This window comes from Agelaius phoeniceus, chromosome 5 (genome assembly GCF_051311805.1).
Source record: "Agelaius phoeniceus isolate bAgePho1 chromosome 5, bAgePho1.hap1, whole genome shotgun sequence".
Lineage (NCBI taxonomy): Eukaryota > Metazoa > Chordata > Aves > Passeriformes > Icteridae > Agelaius > Agelaius phoeniceus.
The window spans coordinates 51,209,204-51,231,754 of record NC_135269.1 but is presented as its reverse complement, the minus strand read 5'-3'; the positions used below and the strand labels follow the sequence as shown (position 1 = coordinate 51,231,754).

The 22,551-nt window shown below is 38.8% G+C and overlaps 1 protein-coding gene across 8 annotated transcripts in view; it reads right to left on the bottom strand.

The window, feature by feature from the left end:
- The window catches only part of PTPRZ1 (protein tyrosine phosphatase receptor type Z1), a 133,262-nt gene that overhangs the window by 68,930 nt on the left and 41,781 nt on the right, over nucleotides 1–22,551 (bottom strand). For all 8 annotated transcript variants that reach the window (XM_077178986.1, XM_077178987.1, XM_077178990.1 and 5 more), the window contains exon 2: nucleotides 21,972–22,037. In XM_077178986.1, coding sequence (XP_077035101.1) covers nucleotides 21,972–22,037 — 66 coding nt within the window. The remainder of the gene's footprint in view (nucleotides 1–21,971; nucleotides 22,038–22,551) is intronic.

Sequence of the window (22,551 nt, the reverse complement as noted above, 5' to 3'; positions counted from 1 at the left end):
AAATAGCACTGTACACATTTAAAGTTTTCTGACACAGTTCCATAACTATTCAATCAAAGAATCATAGAATGCCAGGTTTGAAGGAACCTCAGTGATCATCTTGTTCAACCTTTCCTAGCAAAAGCACAGAGCAGAGAAGATGGCCCAGCACCCTGTCCAGCTGAATCTTACAAGTGTCCAGGATGGGAAGTCCATTATTCCCTGGGGAGATTATTTCAATTTCTGACTGTTCTCATTCTGAAAAATCTTCCTCTTGTGACCAAAGTCACAAAACCTCTATTGACCTAAATTTGCATCAAATTATGATGCCTAATTACTATATTCTCAAACAAGAAACTCAGATTGCATATTGTCATAGTTTAACCCCAACCAACAACTAAATACCCTGCAGATGTTTGCCCACACCCCAGACCCCAGTGGGATGGGAAAGATAATCAGAAAAAGAGTAATGTTACTAACACCCTGATGGGTTGAGAGATGAACAGTTTAATTGAAAATTACAGTAAATTACAAAAGTAATATACTAATGATAACAGTAATGAAAAAGGAGAGAAAAAGAGAGAGGAATAAAACCCAAGAGAAACAAGTGATGCACAATATACTTGTCATCACCCACTGACCCCATTCCCCAGCAGCAACCGGCTCCCAGCCAGCTCCCCTGAGTTTATAGACTGAGTCTGACGGTCTGTAGGGAATACCACCTTGGCCAGTTTGGATCACCTGTTCTAGCTGTGCTCCCTCACAGATTCTTTGACCTCCTCACTGGCAGAGCATTAGAAACTGAAAAGCACTTGACTTCAGGCAAGCCCTACTTTGCAAAAACTAAAAATACAGGGTATTATTAACATTATTCTCATACTTAATTCAAAACACAGCACTGTAGCAGCTAAGAAGCAGAAACTTAACTGTATCCAAGCCAAAACCAGGACACATGAAAGATAATTGTGAAAATTAGAGAAGAAACCTCACCTAGTTTATGCAAAGTATAAACCAACTACATACTGAATATTGAAATATTATTTTTCTGTAAGAATTTCTCTTTTGCTTACCATGTGTACTCTACACCACAATGTATCAGTCTCCCCTCTCTCTCTAATTCTTTGAGGCCCTGTGTATGACTTCTCCCTAATTAGGGTAGCTGTGGATGACTAATGTAGGCTTTGATTACAATTGGGGTGGGAAAAGCAGCAAAAGGTTGTGATCATTAAAAAGAAGATACAACACCTGATTTTCTAGCTAAGGCATATCACACAGGCAAGGCAGAGAAGCCCAAGTACTGAATCTTCAGCTCTTGGTATAGTTTTGAAGGTATGAAAAGGTTAATCTCATTCCTGAAGAACTTGCACAACATTTACACAGAGATTTCAGTCTAAGAGACTGATCAAAAAAAACCTGTAGGTAAATTATATGATTCTGCTGCATCAATTCTAAAATAGTGAATAACATATTACATTAGAAGAAGGTGGGAGATGGGGGTGGGAAAGCAAGGCAAAAGCACTATGTAAATGAAAGTTTCTGAGAAAATGCAGAGACAGATTCTTGCATATGTAATTGTGAAGTCTTTGAAAATAATTTCTCTCTGCTGTAGGCAACAGCAGCTTTTCCCTTCATGAGAAAAAGCTCTATCTTGGAATAATACCCAGAATCTTTTGTTTCCAGTACAGCCTACCTCCCTGTGGGGTAACATCAAATCTAGAAGATTCAGTGAGTAGAGTTTCCATGGAATTGTTTCTGCAAAGAACAGATGTTTTTGACTTCACAGAAAATACTGCCAGTTTGTGACTGTGAGTCACAGGAGATCTGGTGAAAACCATTTTTTTTCTATATTGCCTGTACTTTTGCTAATATCCTGTCACACTGCAGTTCTGATAAATAGTTTCTTGACTCATTGTTGTCTTTGAAACTCTTATTCTGTGGAGATTTACCATTGCAAACTTTTATTGAGACTCACTCACCCTTATCATCTCTTAGCTTGCCATGTTAATTTCCTTCCTTCTCTGGTTTCATAATCATCTGCCCTTTGTGTGAGATTCTTACTTGGAATGACTGAACCACAGAACAGTTGAGGGTGGCATGGACCTCTGAGGTTCATTGTACAGCCCCCCTGCTCAAATCAGGTCATGTAAAGCCAGTTGCCTGGGACCAGGCTTTTGAATATCTGCAGGCATGCAGATTCCACAATTCTGGACAACCTGAGCGAGTGCTCAGTTCCTGTCACAGGAAAAAAAGTGCTTCCCAAAGTTTAAAGGGAACCTCCTGTGTTTCAGATTCTTCCTGTTGTTTTCACTGGACTTTCTCTAATCACAGAATCATAGAATCACAGACTGGGTTGGGTTAGAGGGCACCTCAGAATCATCTAGTTCCAACCCCTCTATCATGGACTGGGGGCCCTTTCCCACACTATATTGCTCAGAGCAGCATCGTTACATCCATGACTCCTGTACTGAGGAGTCCAGAACAGTACTCCAGGTGTGGCCTCACCAGGGATGAGAACAGGGGAAGGATCACCTCCCCCTTCCTGCTGGCATCACTCTACCTGGTGCAGCCCAAGCCAACATTAACCTTTTTTTTTGTGCTGCAAGGACACATTGTTAATTCATGACTACCAGGAGTTCCAGGTCCTTTCCTACAAAGCTGCTTTACAGCTGGCTGTCTCCAGCATGTGCCTAAGGATCTTCCTTCCCAAGTGCAGGACTTTGCACTTTCCTATGTTCAGCTTCACGAGGGTCCTGTCAGCCCGCTTCTCCAGTCTGATGAGGTCCCTCAGAACTCCTCAGAGCTGTGTATCACCAGCAATCTTGCTGAGGCTCCACTCTGCCCCATCATCCAAATCACTGACCCAGCGAGACAGAGTAGTGACTCCTTCCCAGTATTACTCTTTTTTCCCATTACGCTGAACCTTGTAAAGAAAAAATAATACAAACTTGTTAAATCAAGTCAGAAAGAAAATGTCTTCACCAGAACTACATAAACTCTATCAGAGCTAAAAGCTCCTGAGGCATTACAAGTACTCTGCATGGCCATCCTGGGCCCCTCTCATTTGTGAGATGAGTTGAGCACACTATTCCACAGCTTGGAATATCATATTCCATAGGCACATTGGCAATATCAGTAGGCCTAGCCTGCAGAGCACTGTTCTTGCTTCTGCACTGTCAACCTGTAATATCACTGCTATTCCACCAAACTGAAACACTAAGGGACACCCTGAGGGTCTCATGATGCCGGCATTCAGCCTCATCAAGGAGGGATTTTTGTTGACAATTGTGTCCTTGTCCAACTTCTTAGCTGAGCAGAATTTAATTAAAACATGTCTCCTGAGAACACTTGATCACTGTTCAAATAATCCTCAGCTTGCAGACACAGAGCACTAAGGGAGCTTTACTCCCTGCTCTTGCCCACTCTGCATTCCCATGTCCTTTGACTTGGCTGCAGCTGTATATCTGCATAAACTCCCCCCTTCAGATCAGGTCTGACAACTCCCTCTTTGATAATAAGTAGAGCCCATTGAAAAATTGTAAAGCTTGATCTAACCTTTAATTTGGTACATAATTTAATTTCATATTAGGACAAAGTCTCAGTTGCTAAGATAAATATTACCATTACACATGCCATAATGGTTCCCTTGTTAATGATGCTGCCGCTGATGGCTAAAAATTTGGCAGATGTCCTTCTCCAGATGTGCTATTTAAATAGCCATTTAGGATTGAGAATTTTCAATCCTCTGAATTATAATTTTTACAGTTCTCACCTGCTACACAGTGGGCATTTTATGGAGAACAAATATATAAGAACTTACTCCATTTAAACTGGTTTTTAAAACAAAATGTTTTTTTACAAATACTGCAATGGAAACAATGTGTCATTGGCAGTATACTGTTGTCTCTTTTGTATCTGGCCAGGACTGGAATGGTGGTAGCTGACACTGAAAACAAATTTACCAACTTTCAGCTGCGGTGGGTAATGAGTGCTTAAGGGATAACTTATGAGAGAGCTAAAGAAAGGGAGAACTTGTATTCAAGAAGGGTGATTAGTGTTGTGGGTTCCTGTGAAGCATTAACTTGACAGCCACATTCAAGTCAACAATATTTTTGTTCTCTCCTCCCTACTGAAAGTATTGTATCAAAAAGGGACATCAGTTTGCAAATCTGGCATCTACTTACATTGTTTAAAAATCTTACAAGACTCCCATTAGCATAATGGGTCCTGACATATATTTCCTGATTTGCTGTATGATATAACTACTGTGGACAACTATAATCATACTCCAATTGCTGCTTTCAAAAGAGGTTTTTAAAAATTGCTCTATTGATCTGAGATGTAAACTGCATCTGCGATGGTATAAACAATATGTCCTGTGGGATGACAACATTAATATTTTATTACTAACTTCTTGCATAGCCTCCTACATGAGCTGTGGAATATAAAAACAACCTTCATTCAAGCAGAGGAGGAAAAACAAAAAGTGAGTATATAAATATATTCTGAGAAATATTTAGTAATTTCAAGATTGCATAAGCTGCATTTCTGCTTAAGATGTTGGGTTTTAAACTGCAGGTTTTCTGCCCTGCATAGCATTTAGAGGATGCTCATTGCAAAATCAAAATCAGGTTAGTCATTTCCAAGAAAACCAGATTTCTTGGTTCGAAGGAGCACATTTGTCATTTGACATCACGTTGTCTATTTTTAGAGGATGCTTTCTCATGAGCATCCATATGCCATTGTTTTACTCTAACAAAAAGAAGAAACTGAGGGGTAACATGGGCACAAGTTTGGCCATCTCTCTGCAGCAGTGCACAGGCTCAATGCAATGTATCTAATGCATCTGGTAAAATATGCCACACAGCCCAAGGCAGAGGGACTTGAAGGGGAGAGCCAGTGCTCATAAATTAATTGCCTTTTTCTCTTCACTGGCTGTATTGAAGGCAGGCACCTTTCAAAGGTCAGTCCAAATGTCCAATCAATTTTCTCTTAATGGCAATGGGAATGGCAATGGGAATGATGGCCACAAATCATTTTCCACTGCAAGTGCACTAGTGATTAGAGCATTGGATGAGAAAGCAGTGACTCTCAAGCTGAAAAGAAGCCTGACTTCACCTTGTGGTTTCAGCATTTAGGGTAGGGGAAGGAGGACAAGGGAAAAGTCTGAAGTTCTGTCTTTCCTTTTAGGCTTGTTTTTGCCTTTTACTCAGAGATGATATAATCTGAGAGATAAGGAAGCTTCATCTGGAACCTCAGTTCCAGTGAGCTGTGCTAATTTCCAGGAAAATTGCACCATAGTGTGGGAAGAAGAAAGAAGCTGTAAAAGGTTAGATAAGACTAGTCTCAGTTCATGTAAGAGCCTGCCACTTTGTAGACTCTACGCTGCAACTTTATGTGGAATGTGCAACATGGAGAGCACAAATATGTAAAAAGAAAACCAAATGTATCCCTGAGGGGCATTTCTAATGGAAAAGTATTGCTTGATTTCATTTCACTTTAACTAATTAATAGCAGTGGATGGTTCATTTGAAAATAAAGAAGGGGACAAATGATACTTGAGCCTGATGAACATGATGTCCTTATGCAGTGATAGACAACCCAGCTCTTCATACACACTAGCACTTCTGTGCTCTGCTGACAGAAAGTACCCCAGTGATTCCTGACAACTAGAATAGTCACTCCATGGGTTATAAAAATACATCAGAGGAAGAAGAAAGATGTTTTGGAAGAGACAGAGACATTTTTTCCCTGACTGCACCTCTTCATTCAAATCAGCAAAGTGCATAGGCCTGTAAATTACAGTGTCTTAACTCCCAGTAGCCTCAAGGGACTGCATAGCTGGAATCAGGTCCTAAATTTGCATATAAATGTATCTTAGGCTAAAGGAGCATCTGCTTACATGTACTCCTATAATGTACCAGTTTACAATAAAAACATGCAAAAAATTTACAGGGTCATGTCAGTGCTCTGGACTGCTCAGAAAACAGAAAGTAGTTTCTGTTTTTTAAAGAACATATATGAAACTTTGCAAGGTTATGTGGATGCAAGCCTGACATTTAAGAAAGTGACTACAATTGTTTTTTTCTAGATCTGCTATTGTAGGGTTGGTTTTATTCTAACTACTCAATCTCTAGGCAAAATTTCTGGCTCCATTATGCAGTATCATTATGACACAAAAAAGAAACCTAACATTATCCTCATAGGGACATGGATTCATCATACACTCCAGGGCAGTTACCTCTGGGAATATTGTAAGGAATGTTTCAGTTAGGCAGACAGCAAAAGAGAGTGACATAAAAGAAAGTGATTCACCAACAGCAAATGTGTGAGCACCAGTGATGCACAGTGGTACTGCTGAAGGGAGCTGCTGGAGGTGCTCTGAGACAGCAGGCTGGAAAAGCTGATTTCTCATTTTGTCTCATTAAGATAAAATGTGAATGCTAGAGCAAATACAAAGCAGCCACTAGAAAGTACTAGTTGAGTGAACAGGTGACTCAACAATTTGTGGGCTCTGTGAAACAGGGCCCTGCTAGTCCACAGGGCACACAAAGGCAGAACAGGATAAGAGCAGTACAAATGCAGACTACTCAACCCTCAGGCTCCTCTAAAAGTGAAGTCAATACATTCCAGCTGCTGACAGTCCAGATCATCCGAGCTGCTCAGTGGCACAAGAAAGAAAATACTGCTTGTTTTCAGTGTTCTGACTGCAGGCTTGCAGTAGTCCAAGAGATAGAGAATGAAATCAAATTAAATTAAATCCATTTAATCTCAAATTGTCTGCAACAAATGTCCAAAGAAAAGCAAATTATTTGGGATTTCAAAAAGGCATCAGAAAGTTTTGGAAGAGTAAGTGATTGATAAAACCCACAAAAAGTTATGAACCTAGAGTTACAAGAAATCTTCAATGTTAAATTTGAATTTTAGGTGCAAATCAGGCAAGCCCCAGAAACAAGTCTGAGTGACTTAAGAATTTACTTTTCTCAGACAGAGGTTTCCATCCTACTGGATTCTACTGCAATTCCATTAAATAGAATTACAGTAGTCTAGATCACCCAGGTAACATTAAATTATTTCAACAAATATTTTATGTCAGGGCATGGTGTCAAGAGCTTGCCCAAGAAAAACTTGCCTTATATAGAAACTTAATTGATAAAATAAAAACTACCTCATCCTTCCAGAATCCAAATCCAAAATAAGGACATATGAGGATTTCAGAGAAATGTTGTGCCTTTTTTTTTTCCCAGAAGAGCGAACTTGCACATTTTTCTGTGTCTCTTTATAAAAAAAAAAACCTATAATTTTGTCTGGAATACTCCCTGCAGCCCCTCCTCCTACAGCCTCAAAATGTCAAAATTGAGGAAATCACCCAGCATAGAAAACAATTTTCTTAGATGAATGTTTAATGATTAACAATGTCATGAAGGTTTGAAAATCTGGGTAATTTCAGGAATGGTTGGTAGATTCTCTTTGTCTAAGCAGTGACGTAGACATGAGGTGCTGTTTGGAAGATGATTAAATTGGGTCTTACATTGCCCCAAAGCATCACAGATGTGCAAGACTGAAAGGTCATCTGAGTCCTTTCCTTCATTACAGGATCAGGTTTAATCAGTTTCAATAATCTCTCACTAATGCTTGTCTTCCCCATTTTTTGAAAGAACTTCAATAAGAGGGATTCCACAGCCTTCCTAAGCAACCTGAATGGAGCTATTCTTACAGTTATATTTTCCTATTATTGCACCTCAGCCTTTTCATCTGCAGATTAAACTGATTCAACCTTGTCACTTCAGTGGAATCGAGAACAACTGACAGCTTTTAAATATTTAAAAAATATTATCCTAACTCCCTTTTCTACACTAACTTATTTCCTTCAGTTATCTTCCAAGGATTTTGGGCTTCCTTAGACACCAATCATTCTTTTTGGTTCTTCTCTGCACCTTCTCTCAATTTGTCACTGTCTTTTCTACAAGTGTGCAGCCCAAGGATAAATACAGAAGTACAGCTGAGATATTCCTAGCGACAAGTAGAGCAGAATAATTGCCTCCCATGCCTTATACATCATTCCTGTTAATTCACCTCAAAATGGGACTGCCTTTTCTGCAATGACAACATATTGTTGATTCAGATGCAATTATGGCTAACTGCCATACAGCCACCAAACCAGCAGTATCCATTTTGCATCTACATCCTTGATTTTCTTTCGTGGTGCGAGTAATTTGTGCTTGTTGTTATCACATTAATGAAAAATTCTACTTGAATAATTTCAGAATATTTGTTAATTACATTTTGAATTCTTACTATGTCACCCAAAATTCTTGCAAATTCCAGCATGGTGTCTCCCATGAATTTGCAAATGCCCTCCCTTCTGTTACCTGAGATGTTAGTGAAAATAGTGGAGAAGATCACATCTAGGGAGATTTCTCGCATACGTCTTGAAAGGATTTATGAAACTATTTTCTATTCTAACATTACCATAAACTAAAAATCTACATAATTCTTGATTGTGTAGAAAAAGCTGTGTTTGCTTGCATTATTTTGAATCTCGTACTACCATGCTCTAAGACAATGGCTCTGGAAAGTACAAACTTAGCCCTTCATCTTAGAGAGGTGCCAAATATGAAGTTTCATGACAATTTAACATCAATGTCAATTTTCACTGATGACTGACTTTGCAGAATAAAGCTAATAAGCTTGTAATTTTTCTTAGAATGTAAAATAATGGGAGGCCTGCTTGGCAACAGCTAATTGCCACTGCGTTTTATGAAGTGATTCCTCACCTAATTGCCAAATACTCCTAGTTTTGCTATGATAATTTTTAAATTAATTTGGTAATTTTTTACACACTGAAAGTAGAATAAATATTTGCACTCAATTTCTCAGTATTTTTCCTACCTGCTCCATCATTGCTAAGATCCGCACATAAAAATTTTGTTTAGAAACATACTCCACTGTTAATGTGATATAAATTGGTCATAACTATTGGTTAGGACTGAACTGTAGTTTAATTTCATGTTAAGGGATATCTTTTTCACTGATTTCAGTTGGCTTTAGTTCAGGCAGTAGCAATGAAGTTTGAAATCCGAGTATAGGTAATTAGTAGCAGTTGTAGAATTTTGTACCAACTAAGCAATAATTTAAATTTTATTTACACAGGAATTTATCAAAGAGATTTATCTGTGAGTGATAGCATAATAAAGGTACTAACTGTATATTAAGTATTCATGTAGCCGTCTATTTTTAGACTATAAATTATTGCAACGTTGTGATGCTTGAACAGGAAATAAACTTACAACATAAGTGGTATTTCACTTAGGATATAGAACATTTTATAAGACAACTTCCTTATATTGACACATGATCATAAAGGCAGTGGAGTTAGAGTAAGGTTGAATGTGCCTGTTGAATTTGAATGAGAGCACAGATGACTGTTTAGATGATTTCAAAATAAAGATATAGTGGAAGAAAGAAAGTAAATAAGGGAAGGAAGTGGCGGAAGGAAGTGGCGGAAGGAAGTGGTGGAAGGAAGTGGCGGAAGGAAGTGGCGGAAGTGGCAGAAGTGGCGGAAGTGGCGGAAGGAAGGAAGGAAGGAAGGAAGGAAGGAAGGAAGGAAGGAAGGAAGGAAGGAAGGAAGGAAGGAAGGAAGGAAGGAAGGAAGGAAGGAAGGAAGGAAGGAGTACAAAAAGGGTCTGGAAAAGCAGAAAATCTGTAATTTTTAAATTGTGCTGAATAGATCTGTAAATACACCAAAATGTTACCATATTATCCTGTTGCTGTTATCACCAGCACTAACAACTCAGTACTTTTCAATGAGAAAAGAAGAAAAATAGTAAGCAGCAGTAAATAGGAAGTACTAGGCTGTGTGTGTGCAGGAAGCTCTGGAGATTCTCAGTTTTGCTAATTTCCCCTATTTTTTTTTTGCTAATTTCCCCTACTTTTCCCCCTACCATGTCACATGACATGTGAAAACACCATCACAAGGAGGTCCAGTACAGCATATGGGATGAACAGCTGACCTGAGAAAAACAGTATTAAATATGGCATGAAATTCAACAATGCAATTTGGAAAGTGATACATTTAGACAGTAGTGGGAGGTTTTGTTACTAATAAGAATCTCAACATAGGAAAAACATGGGTGAGGAGGAGAATCAGACCATGTCTGACAGTCTCAGAGGGCTGTAAACTGATGGAAAGGCAAGGGTGTACTGAAGGTCTAACCATGCAACTCCTAGTAAAGATAATGAAGTATTAATGTCTCTGCAAAAAGTCCTGGGAACAGTTCATGTAGGATAATTGCATGACACTCTGGTTGAAGACAAAATAATTTTAGATGAAACATAATTGAGCAGAAAAAGCTAGTGCAACAATCAAAGGGGGCCAAGAGACCAGATTATTGTGGTTTAACTTAAAAAAACTAACAGGAAATGGATATCAATGCAGACAAATTTTGCCAATAGAAAGAAACTCCCCAAAGAACAAACAAACAAAACAATCAAACAAAACAATCAATTCTACCAGAAGAACCAGATTACCTCAACAGTCCACTAATACAGCTAGCTTGGAAATCCAAATCAGTTTGGCTGGATGACCAAGTTCAAAGAGTGGAGGTGAAAGGAGGAAAACCCAGTTGGCAGCCAGTCACAAGTGGGGTTCCCTAGGGCTCACTACTGGGGCCAGTTCCATTTAAGATCTTAACCAACCATCTGAATGAAGGGCTCAAGTGCACCCTCAGTCAGTTTGCAGATGACACAAATCTGGGCCAAATTACTGATCAGCTGAAGGTCAGGAAGGTTCTCAGAGGGATTTGGACAGGCTGGATCAAAGGGCTGAGGGCAACTGGATGATGTTCAACAAGGCAAAGTGCCAAATTCTGCCCCTGGGTCACAACAACCCCATGCAATGTTCCAGGCTGTGGCTCAGTGGAAAAGGACCTGGGGGTGCTGGTTGACAGCCATCTGAACATGATCCAGCATGTGCCCAGGTGGCCAGGAAGGGCAATGGCATTCTGGTCTGCATCAGAAATAGTGTAGTCAGGACCAGGCAAGGGAGTGGCCTCTGGTACTTGGCACTGGAGAGGCCACAGCTGGAATCCTGTGCAATCCTTTGGGCCCCTCACTACAAGACAAACATTGAGGTGCTGGAGTGTATCCAGAGAAGGGCAATGAAGCTGCTGAACGGTCTGGACCACAAGTCTGATGAGAAGCAACTGAGGGAGTTGAGTGTGTTTGTTCTGGACAAAAGGAGGTGAGGGTAGAAATTCTCACTCTTCAAGTCCCTGAAAGCAGTCTGTAGCCAGGTATGGGTCAGTCTCTTCTCCAAGGTAACAAGTGACAGGAAAAGATGAAATAGCCTCAAGTTGCATCAGGGGACATTCAAATGGGCTTTTAGAAAAATATTCCTCATCATAAGGAAAAGGCTACTCAGGGAAGTGGCTGTGTTACCATCCCTGGCTGTATTTAAAAGATGTGTTGCTTAAGGGACATGGTTCAGTGGGGGACTTGGCAGTGTTGGTGGTGCTGGTGGTCTCAATGATTTTAAAGGTCTTTTCCAATGTAAATGAATCTATGATTTTATGAAAAGTCAAGAATGGGTTTCAGTGAAACTATGAAGCAAAATATTCCTCATATTTTTAAAACAGATTTCAATTAATTTTGTTTCAGAGTTAGATGGCATGATTGCCTGTAGCAGCAGTGTTTGAGTTGGGGGGTTCATATATGGTACCAATAACAAAACCCTGAAGATTCAATTAAAGGACTGGAAAATACCACTTCATTCACAAAAACTAAAGCTGAGCAACTGGGAGAAGAATATTTTGTTTCTATACAAAACATTTATCAAGGAGACAGATCAAAATACACTGTAGTTCAGAGCTCTTATTTTACGATCACCTGAAATGTGCTTGCACTCTAGCTAACCATTTGTTTAAGAGAATATGACCAGCTGAACCTGAAACAATTGACTGAACAAAACTTACTAGCAGCTTATTATTTGGAACAAAGGCAAATTTTAGAAACAACAATATGACTCAGTTGCATGGAATTTTAAAGTTAACTTTAAAATCCATTGTCATTTTAAAAAGGATTTTGTTATTTCAGCTACTAATCTATCAACAGATTGCTACTTATGAACCTGAGGTTTAAAAAATCAGGTTTTCCAATGGTGGGACACAGAATATACTATAGTTGTATTGACTTTCACCTCAGGAAACCATATTGATGAAAAGTTTCTTTTGCTAATAACAGTATTTGAAATTGAATAATAAATTATAAGGAAAAATAAAACACCTTAAAATCTTTTTATAGAAGATAGTTAATTAATATAGCACAGTAGAAACCTCATTGTTCTCCAGCAGCACTTACATTTATGACCTGCTGAGCTGGCAACTCACTAGCAGGTTTATGTATGTAACTTGTAGCACATCTATAGATGTACCACTACCCTCACAAACGGAGGGACAAAGGGAATTTCCTTAATTGATTGAATGGGTTTTATGCTACTAAATTGGAGCCAATCTTACACAGAATATGCACCAAGAAGTACCTTTTGATATGTTCTATTTAACTGTGGCACAGCAGGTAAGAGCCTTCTCTCCTGGTATGTTCCCATAAAACGTTCAGTGGGTGTGCTGGCTCTGTGAACCCTGGCAGGCATGCCAGCTGAAGGCACCATGGTAACCAGGCTGGAGAGTGGCTCTGACATTTAGGAAAAGGCAGCTGGGAGAGACTGCAAGATAGTCATGGAAACACTCAGCCAGCTCTTTCTCCATTAGTTACTCGGGAGGAAAGTTTTTCCTGGAAACACAGGAGATAAAGTGGCAAACTGACAGTGACTTCATGGAGCTATTAAGAATGTCAAGGAGAAGTAGGCAACAAAACCCTACATGATTGTTTGATAGTGGGAAAAAGGAGAATTTTGTAATGCAAAAGGGAAACAAGTCACGCCTGCACTCTAAGAGAAGAACTAAAGCAATATGACAAAAAGTGTAAAATGGAAAGGATAGAAAAATTTCCTTTGAGAATGGGATGAAGTGAGGAGACACAGGAAGTCATCCAGAACAGCTCTTTTTAGCACATGCTCCACAGCTTCTCTAAGGAAAAAACAAATGATTTCAAAGGGAACTTCAGATGTGTGATCAAGCCACTGCGACAGATTATCATCAGTTGCTTTCACACAGAGGAGAACAAGCAGTGCTCTCATTTTGATCGGATGCACATCACATTAGGACTGGCAGGTGTACAGATCTCATCTTGGTGGCTAAATGTGTTGGTAAAATTAGCCATGATAATTACTGAATCTGTGTGGAGTGGTTACTTACAGATGAACAAAAGGAATGCTTGCCTTTTTTAAAGTATGTTCCTGCTCCTTAAGAACGTATATTACATATTGTCTATTGCCTGTTTGTGCTGGCCACTTTGCATCTTTTTTGGATACTTGGAAAGCAAGTGAGATACAGATTAAACAGGTAATGTGCTAGTGTTCTGCTCACACACACCACAGCCCTACTTTGAAGCTAGCTTTCAAGAAATTACATATGAATAATAATAGTAATGAAGAAAAACCTTTTAGCTTGTAATTTTTCACTCACTAGAACTCTAAACATAAATATTTGCTTTCCTGAAAAACAACAGGAAAAAATATAACTTGATCATTCATCATATTGTGTATGTGCAAAGTGGTCAAAACATGTACAAGCAGCCAGAAAATCCACTCTGTTCTGAAACAGGAGAATTGCCCCAGTATTTGTAAATACTCCAGGAACAATTTTTTGAATTTTTCCCTTTCAGTTACTCATGCGGGGTACTAAAAAAATTGGGTGTTTTTTGTTCTGGGCTTGTTTATACCACTAATGGAGTAAAAATAATTGCAATCAGTTTATAGCCATGCACTCAAGCCCTGAACTGGCTCCTTACACATGTAAGGAAATATCAGAAGTTGGGAAAAAAATTCCAAGTCCTTACATGTAAATGATTCTTTCCTTTTTCTAGCATCCAACACATTATCCCTCTCTTTGCTTTTACATTTTTAATACCTTAATTTTCGTAACTACCCTTTCAAAACGTCTCTTGTTAACACAGTTTTCATCAGATAAAGTGCACTGACAGAGGAGCCACTGACAGAGGGAAAACAGCTTAGGTTTCAAATGCAGCATCTATGATAAAGGCTGAAAGAAGATAAGTCAATTGTTTCTGTGGCTCCTAAAACAGGATCAATGCCAGGCAATATCAGATCAAGGCACAGTTTACTCTCTTATAAAGAAAGTTCTTGGAAGAGAGCAGAAAGAGGCCACCACAGCTTGTCTATAGAGTTTGTTGGAAGCACAGCTCTTCAAGCATAGCAGGAACCAGCTAAATATGTATGCAGAGAGACCCAGCTTCTCAAAAAAAAAGGTCTTGTGCACTTTCACAGGTGGAAGAGATGCTCAGAACTGAAATTCTGTGATTCTGGCATTGGAATGATTGAGGGAACAGTTCATGAACTGATAAATCTAGTGGCAAATGCTGATTATTCCAAGACAGAAATGTTGATGGGTTTTCCTAGTTTCTCAAATTTAAAAGTTTTGAATTTTTTTTTTTTTTTCGGTGGGAAAACAACTTATAACATTCCACGGTCCCCTTCTGCTCAGGATTCTTCAATTCTTCACTGTACCCTTTATCTTCCTTCTCTCACAGAGTTTTTTAAGTCTGCCTTTGGGGGGCTGCTTTAATTCTTATGGGTTAAAGAACATTACATGGAATATCTACCCAGAAGGGTTTGGTATCTATTGAATTAATGAGATACAGCAAGATCAGAAATGGCTTCAAATTTGTGAGTGAAATCCACAGAATTATTTTTTAGGTATTATCCAACTGTGCATACTGAAATGAGTGGGGTTTGAACTCTTCAGGAAAAACCAAAAGCTGTTATAAATACAGCAGAATAGCCTTTGAGTAAAAATGTCAGTAAGGAAGTCCAAAACTTATTGGATGGAGCAGATAATTGAATATGGCCTTCTGTAAACATAAGCAATGGGAGAATTATCTGCTGGGCTCTAAACTTCACAAACCCACAGATCATTTTGATATGGAGGTGATGACCTCAAAGTATTCATCTGTGCATTTGGTAAGCAAGTGGTCCCCAAGAACACAACCTTCCTACTGCAGCCCAGATTGAATGCACTTGTAAATGAGAAATCATTCAGTAGTATGTGCAAAAGGATTCTTTTATGATCATTTTGAAGGGCAAAGAGGCTTAACCAGAGGCTGCAGTTTGCTGTGAGATATTCAAAATTTGGTTTTTTCCATTTGACTTTGGTATATTCCCAAAGACAGCACTCTTAAAAAGCTTTTAAATTCCAAATGGATTTACTTAATGGGAAGTTTCTACATCTTTCTGACCCCTGAACAGATCTTGGCATAATAGCAGTGCCACACTATGCAAATGTCTCAGACTTCTGTACTTCAGAAGCCAACTTTTCATTTGAAAAATCTGATGATGCTCAGAAGTTGCTCTGCACTTTGTGAAAATGGTTTTCTTTGTTTATAGCATTAGAAGACTGAAATGGAGGAAGGAACAGTCTTATCTGAGTTCCATCAAAGGAAACTTTGGCAAATTGATCACTTTAATATTATTTGAAATAAAAATGCTATAATTTAGCAGTGGTGAGACAAATATGAATACCAACATGCTGTTATTCAGACCTGTCCTACAAGAATCCAACTTAGAAAATTCCATGAATTTGAGATCCAATTCTCTTACTTCCTCCCCCAAAATCCCTTGAAAACTTTACCACTCAGTTTACCCTAGAAATATTACTGAATAAAAGCTAAATAAATTCACTTTGCTGCTAATAGCTTTCTACTGCTCAAAGATCAGCTTTCTTCATCGAAAAGTAAGCTTAATGCAAACAGACTTCTGAACCATATAATTTTATACGGATTCAAAATCCACAAATATACTAAATAGACATCTTCTTTCTGTTGAATAATGTGCTTTGTGCTGTTGATTCAGTACAGTGAGATATCTTAAAAGGAATTTCTTGATGGCCAGAAATGCCAGCATGTGGCTTTTCACTTGAGGACATCTTGTCCCTTTGATGCAAACAGATGCATAACTATGTAATTTCTGCTGTGGAATCATAAGCTTTCCAAAACCATTAACAGTGTAATAGGCTTTTAATTAGTGTTCCTGTGAATTTCATGACGAAAGACTGGAAGCACGAGTGGCTGTGTGATCTGGGGGTTATAAATACATGTAATGAGATGTCATGCAAGAAAAGGTATGACAGCCTCTGAAGCATAAAGTCTATTAAAAAAGACCCCTGCAGAACCATTTTATGACTTAATAAAAGAAAGTATGTTATTTTAATTTTTTAAGCTGACCCTTTAATGAAGGAACCCACACAGCCCAAGAGCATATGGCTCTTGGGTTACCCACAACTGATACAGCACATCAGTTATGAATATACCTGGTGAACACGAAGCACAAAATGATGTATTTGGCAGGAGGTCATAAAAAGACAAGATCTTCTCATGAAGTGATGCTGATACTGCTATGGTATTTACTTCGCAAGGAAAAAAAAAGGAACTTAATTTGGTATGCATCATCTCCGAGAACACAGTTTTATCAAACCAATGAAAGCAGAAGGTTTCATCAACTCTTGGCCAGGGCTCTCTTGGAGACGTTTCAGTCTGGTCTGGCAGAGCAGTCCATTAAAGCAGTCAGCTCAGCAGGCAGCTCCTCGTTCCCCCTTCCAGCAGGCTCCTGCTGGTGCATCCCCCTCTCACACACAGGCTGACCATCAGGATTTGGCTCACCAAGTGGCTCATCTATCATGCTGCACCCTGGGAGGTGATGGCCAGACCCAGACCCTGCCCTTCCCTCCTGACTCCCTTTGCCCTGCTCCTGGAGCTGTCTCACAGGGAGTGAGCACCGTGCCCACGCTCACACAACCTCAGCAGCACAGCCTCTCCTTCACCTTCGCTGCAGGGCAGGGAGCAGCACCTGCATGCCCCACCTTGTCCATGCTCCCAGCAGATGGCTGGTGAACAGAGACACAGGGTGAGGATGAGGGGGAAGACTCAAATTTTCCACTTTACCTGGACTGAACTGCTGGGTAACAGAAGCAGCAGACATTTTACAGAATAAGCAGTTAGCTACCAGTGTTAAAATCATTCTGTTGGGCCGCAGCTGAGATTGTGGATCAGCTAGTAGATCCTTGCTCACTTTTAGGCTGAGTGAAAAGCAAATACACCCATGCATTGTTATGGACATAAGCAACAACATGCTTTTCCATAAACTTAATGAGAAGTGACTTTGAAATTAAATCTCCTCAGTATTGAAATATGATGGAACATTTGAAATTAAAATATTAGCTCTTGTTTGGGCAAGAAAGAAAACTGTGTTTTCTCAGTACCACTGAAAACAAAGGCCATTTTAATTTCTGAGCCAAACAACAGGAATGAACATTTGAAGCAATCACAGCACATTTATAAGACTTGGGATGGCAAACCTAGACTTCCAAATAACAACTAAAGTTTTATCTGTGTAGCAACAGTAATGGGAATAATAAACTAGGGGAATATCTCCAGGAGGCTGTTGAGTCAGACACAAAAAGGTAACAATTTCAGGTTTAACAAGATTAGTTCAATTAGTTCAACAGGGGAGCAAAACAAAGAAATCATTACATTTAGGCATTGCTACTGAAAGAAGTATTGGTGCAGGTGCCACAAGAGCACCATCACTATACATTACTACTGAAAAACATCAGATATTAAAACTTATCTGAATATCTTAATTAATAATCCTGATGGAATGAATTATGTGTGTGTCAGCAGTGTGCCTTTGCAGTCAGGAGGACAAACACTGTCCTGGGCTACCTTAGCAAGAGTGGAGCCAGCAGGATGAGGGAAGTGACTTTTTCCCCCTACTGCACACCAGTGAGGTGACATTGAGAATGCAGGGTCCAGTTTTGATTTCCTCCTGAACCCAGTATGAGATGGATATTTACAAACTAAAGGCTGCTGAGGTGGTCTGGGTGTACATCATGTATGGGGAGAGGCTGAGGGATCTGAGTTTGCTGAAGCTTAGGCTGGGAGGGAATTTAGCTGAAGTCTACTGCTCTGTAAAGGCAATCTACAGATCAGTGCACAAGGAAAGGGTGAGAAGAAATGGCCACAGGTTGCAATAAGACATATTGAAGCTGAGTAAAAGAAAAGAAATGTTTTCAAAATAACAACAGAACACATTGATCAAACTCCTTCTTTGGAGATTTTCCATACTTTTCCTGTTTCAGCTTTGAAGATCATTTTGCTTTGAGCTGAGGCTGGAATCACATCATCTCCAAGGGCCCTTTCAAACCTAAATCATACTGTGATTCTATGATTCATGATGCTTTTCCCCAGAGAAAAGGGAAATATTATTCAGATTCTACTTGCAATGTTCTTTGAATACCTGGAGACCAATCAGTTTATACCAAAATTACCCTTTCCTCAAGATCAGAGTTGCCAATATTTGTAAAGCAAGCGTGTAACAGTGTATCACATAATAAATGGCAGCACAGGCTGAACATAACACTCCTACACAGTGAGACAAAGAACATTGATCTGATTATGGTATTTATTTACATAGAACATTCAACTTTTAAAAATGTTTGAAAACTTGGCTTGCTAATTCCTTGAAGACTGTTTAGAATCTCTTGTTTTTAACAAATTTCAGCTGTGTATTTTCCCCCTAAAGCACATAACTTGTTTGTTGTGAACAAGAACCAAAATCCCAGGGGTGAAACCCAACAGAAAGATATTTCACTGGGGACAAAAACAAAAAAAAATTTGTGATATCACTTGCCAGTTTTACATGTGAATTATAGACTTGGACTTTGATGGACTACTATCAACCAGCCATGTTAAAAAAACCCAAACCAAACATCAGAACCAGAAAACAACATTATATCATTCCTTCTGTCAAAAACAATTCAGATAAGCAAAGCATCAAAAAAAAAAAGAAATTAATCTTTCACTTCTATGACAGAAAGTAATCAAAGCTCATATTACTTGCTTTATGCTTTGAAGTAATATGTGAATGACTAAATATTGTGTAAATGACCTTTGCTTATCAATTAGTATGTAACTGATTTAAGGAGATTGAATTTTCACAGTATGCCAGGGTTTTTCTGCAACAAAAAATGGTTGGATTCACTTTTTGCTGTATGATACCATATGAAAATATTCATGACATTTTAAAAAATTTCTATGACTGCTTTAATGAAAAATATAATCAAAGGTTGTTAAAATAAAGTAATTTTTACAAATAGGCTAACTTCAGCATCCCCTTATGCCAGAAAATATTGGCTGCATCTGTAACAAGAACTTTTACCTTCCAATTCTTTAAGATGGTATTTGTTTATGCAAATACATGCAAAGTCAGGACACAAAAGATTAAATTAATGCATGAAAATGCAGATTTAGTTCATGGCTTAAAACAGAGCTCTTAGAAGTATTACAAAATCTTTCCAGTAACATTTATGACTTCATTATACACTTATCCAAGAGTCAAAACCTGATGGTGACTCATTAATTTCCAGCATGTGAAATTGCTTTATTATGAAACTTCACATTCAGAAATTGGCTGATTTTAGCAGGTAAAACTCTCTAGCTCCATTTTACTTTCATCTTACAGCACCATCCCAGTAAAGGGATATATTGACCCAATGTGGCTAATATATCTCAAATTTCTTATTTGATACAGAGAATTACATTGCTCAGACTCAGGTTAATTTACCAAGCCAGTTAGATCTCTCTTACACATGGTGCATTAGACTCTATGGTTTCAGGATCCCCAGGCCCATTCAAAACACTTCATTGGCACATTGAGTCTAATTTTTCACTTTCAATGAAATTTTTCACTTTCACTCTTCCAGTGAGAAGGTTATGAGACAGTAGAATATAACTGGTGTCTGAGGAAAAAAATGTACTGACAAAGCATTCATCCATTCAGAGGTGTAGCTGTTGGTCTATGCCTCACAAACATAAGCCTGTGCTAGGTACAGCACTTACACATACAGTACCTGATACCACTTGCCTCAGGAATAAAATAATTTAAATTATTATAAATGAAGGAGATCAAAACCCATATGCTTCAGGCTCTAGACCTCTGTGCCTCCAAATCACAATGTTAAAATCTGGAAATTTTTGTCATGTTCAGGAAGGCTGTCTTTTTATTAGTGAAAGCTGGGTTTGTGTATTCCACCTTACGCCATGAACCAATTACCTGGTATTTCAGCAGAGCATCCCATAATACTCAGCTTGCAAACAGTTGCTAGCCCTAAGCTCCTGATTTACATGCAGCCTTCCCCAAAAGCTTTGAATATCAATTTTTGACCCCACATGCAGTCAGCTGTTTAGGAATGCTGGGGGCACACAGAGCTTGTGCAGCAGAGGGCTCGGAGAAGCAGCAGGAGCAGGGCAGGATGCAGCTGGGGCAGGGCAGGATGCAGCTGGGGCAGGTGGCTGCAGGATGCAGCTGGGGCAGGTGGCTGCAGGAGCAGCAGGATTTTAGCCAGGGCTCCTGGACAGGTCTGAATGGGGAGAAAGGCTTTGCCAGCTGGGGAATCACTGGAGCAAAGCATATGAATTGAGATTACTACACACAGGTATCTCACAGGTTAAGGGAGAGTATCAACAGGTATGGATCAGCTGACATGCCAATTCTGTGCTATTTTTCCATACAAAATATCCATCCATCCATGGATGCTGCAGCAGCATCACCCATGCACACTGCATGGGTGCAATGTGCAGCCTAGGGAAGAGCTATATCCTCTGATATCCTAAACAAACCCTGTTTGCTACCCTTTAAAGATTGCCCTCTGGTCACCAGGAATCCAGGAGGTTTATCCCTGCAGTCATCTAACTACAATATTAAAAAATGGATCAACTTTGAACATGAAATACTGTATTGATTGATTTTATGCTTGAATTTTGCACTACAATCTGTGTAAGTGGGAGTTTTCATTATAAATCCCATTTAGAAGGCTTTATGACTAGCCTGTTTCAATTCTCTCTAGGCTTAAAACTTGTTAGATATGTTTTACACTAGAAGATAAAAATTGTCTTGAAAATGAGAAAGAGAGCGAGAGAAATAAAAAGAATGCTGTAATTTTCCTTAACTACAGGGACATGTTTTGAATAAAATTTATGAAAAACTTAAATTTGACAGTCCTTATTTTTCATAGTTTGGTATTTTTGAAACAGTAGCTTAAGAAATTTAAAATGTAGGAGCCTACACACATCCATAAGAACTCACTTCCTACATGTTGGGCAAAAGAGACCTAGGACAAAATTACCTTTTTAGTATTACTGAAATCACTGGACTTATATGCAAGAACATAAGAAGCTAATTGTGAATTTTCCATTGTTCTTCTTTAATAAGGCATGAAAAATTTCAGGATATATCTTTCCTAGTCATGCAAATGAGAGAGACGAAGTGACTGAGTTTTTAGGAGAGTCAGGGTGGGACTTGGCAAGGATGCTCAAGTGCTCACAAGCACAGGGTAGAAGTTCAAGTGCAGTGTATGGATAGGTTCTTTCCCTCATAATGTGCTGTGCTTGTCTCAGCCTTTCTGACTGCTTTTCAGATTTGCTAGAACAATAATGTTGAAATGATTAACAAGCACCTAACAATTTATTGGCCCAGCCTTCATCAAATAAGTCAGGTCTCAGGTTGAGGTTTTAATGTTGAGGACTTTCTCTTTCCAAAAGTAATAGATGTAATCTATTACTAAGTAGATTAAAATATGAATCCAAATAGATGAAAATACTCTCCTATTGTAAATTGTAAAGTTCCTGTATGGAACTTTTCAGTTCCATATTCCTGAATGGAATTTTTCAGATTCCATTTCCTACACTTTAGCAATTGTTTAGGTATATGGCAAGTGGTATACAGACACATGAGGGTCTTAAAATTGTAACAATGAACACAAAAATATCAAAGTGAAATAAGTTATTTAATAGACAGCTTTGCTTACCTGTATATGACCAATCAATCTCTTCAATCAGTTTCCTCTGTTGTCTATAGTATCCATACACCAAATCTGCAAAATAGTCATAATTTACAATATTAAAACCAGAAGCCTAACAGGACCTTGAAGTGTTGATGACAACCCCCCCCACCCCCATAAGATTATCACTGTTTTAATTAATGATGATTAATTTACTTTGTTCTTATCTTGGACCTCAAATGATAAGTACTGGTTAAACAGAATCTAAATATCATTAACATTGTAGCATATTAAGGACACAAGCAAAGCAAACAGAAGATTTCCAATCCTTCCTTCCTTCCTTCCTTCCTTCCTTCCTTCCTTCCTTCCTTCCTTCCTTCCAATTTCTCCTCTTTTAAAATTAATATAACTCTGCCACGCAGAAATCCTGTTTTGTCATGTGCTTTGAAAGAACCATTCTGGATAACCAGGATGTCAATGACAGTTAAACTTTTGCTTCAGTGTGGTCATGACTTCACATGACTTCTGTAACTTTGTACTGCTGATACAAGATAAATGTTTGTACTGCTGATACAAGATAAATGTTAAAGATAATGAATAAAATATT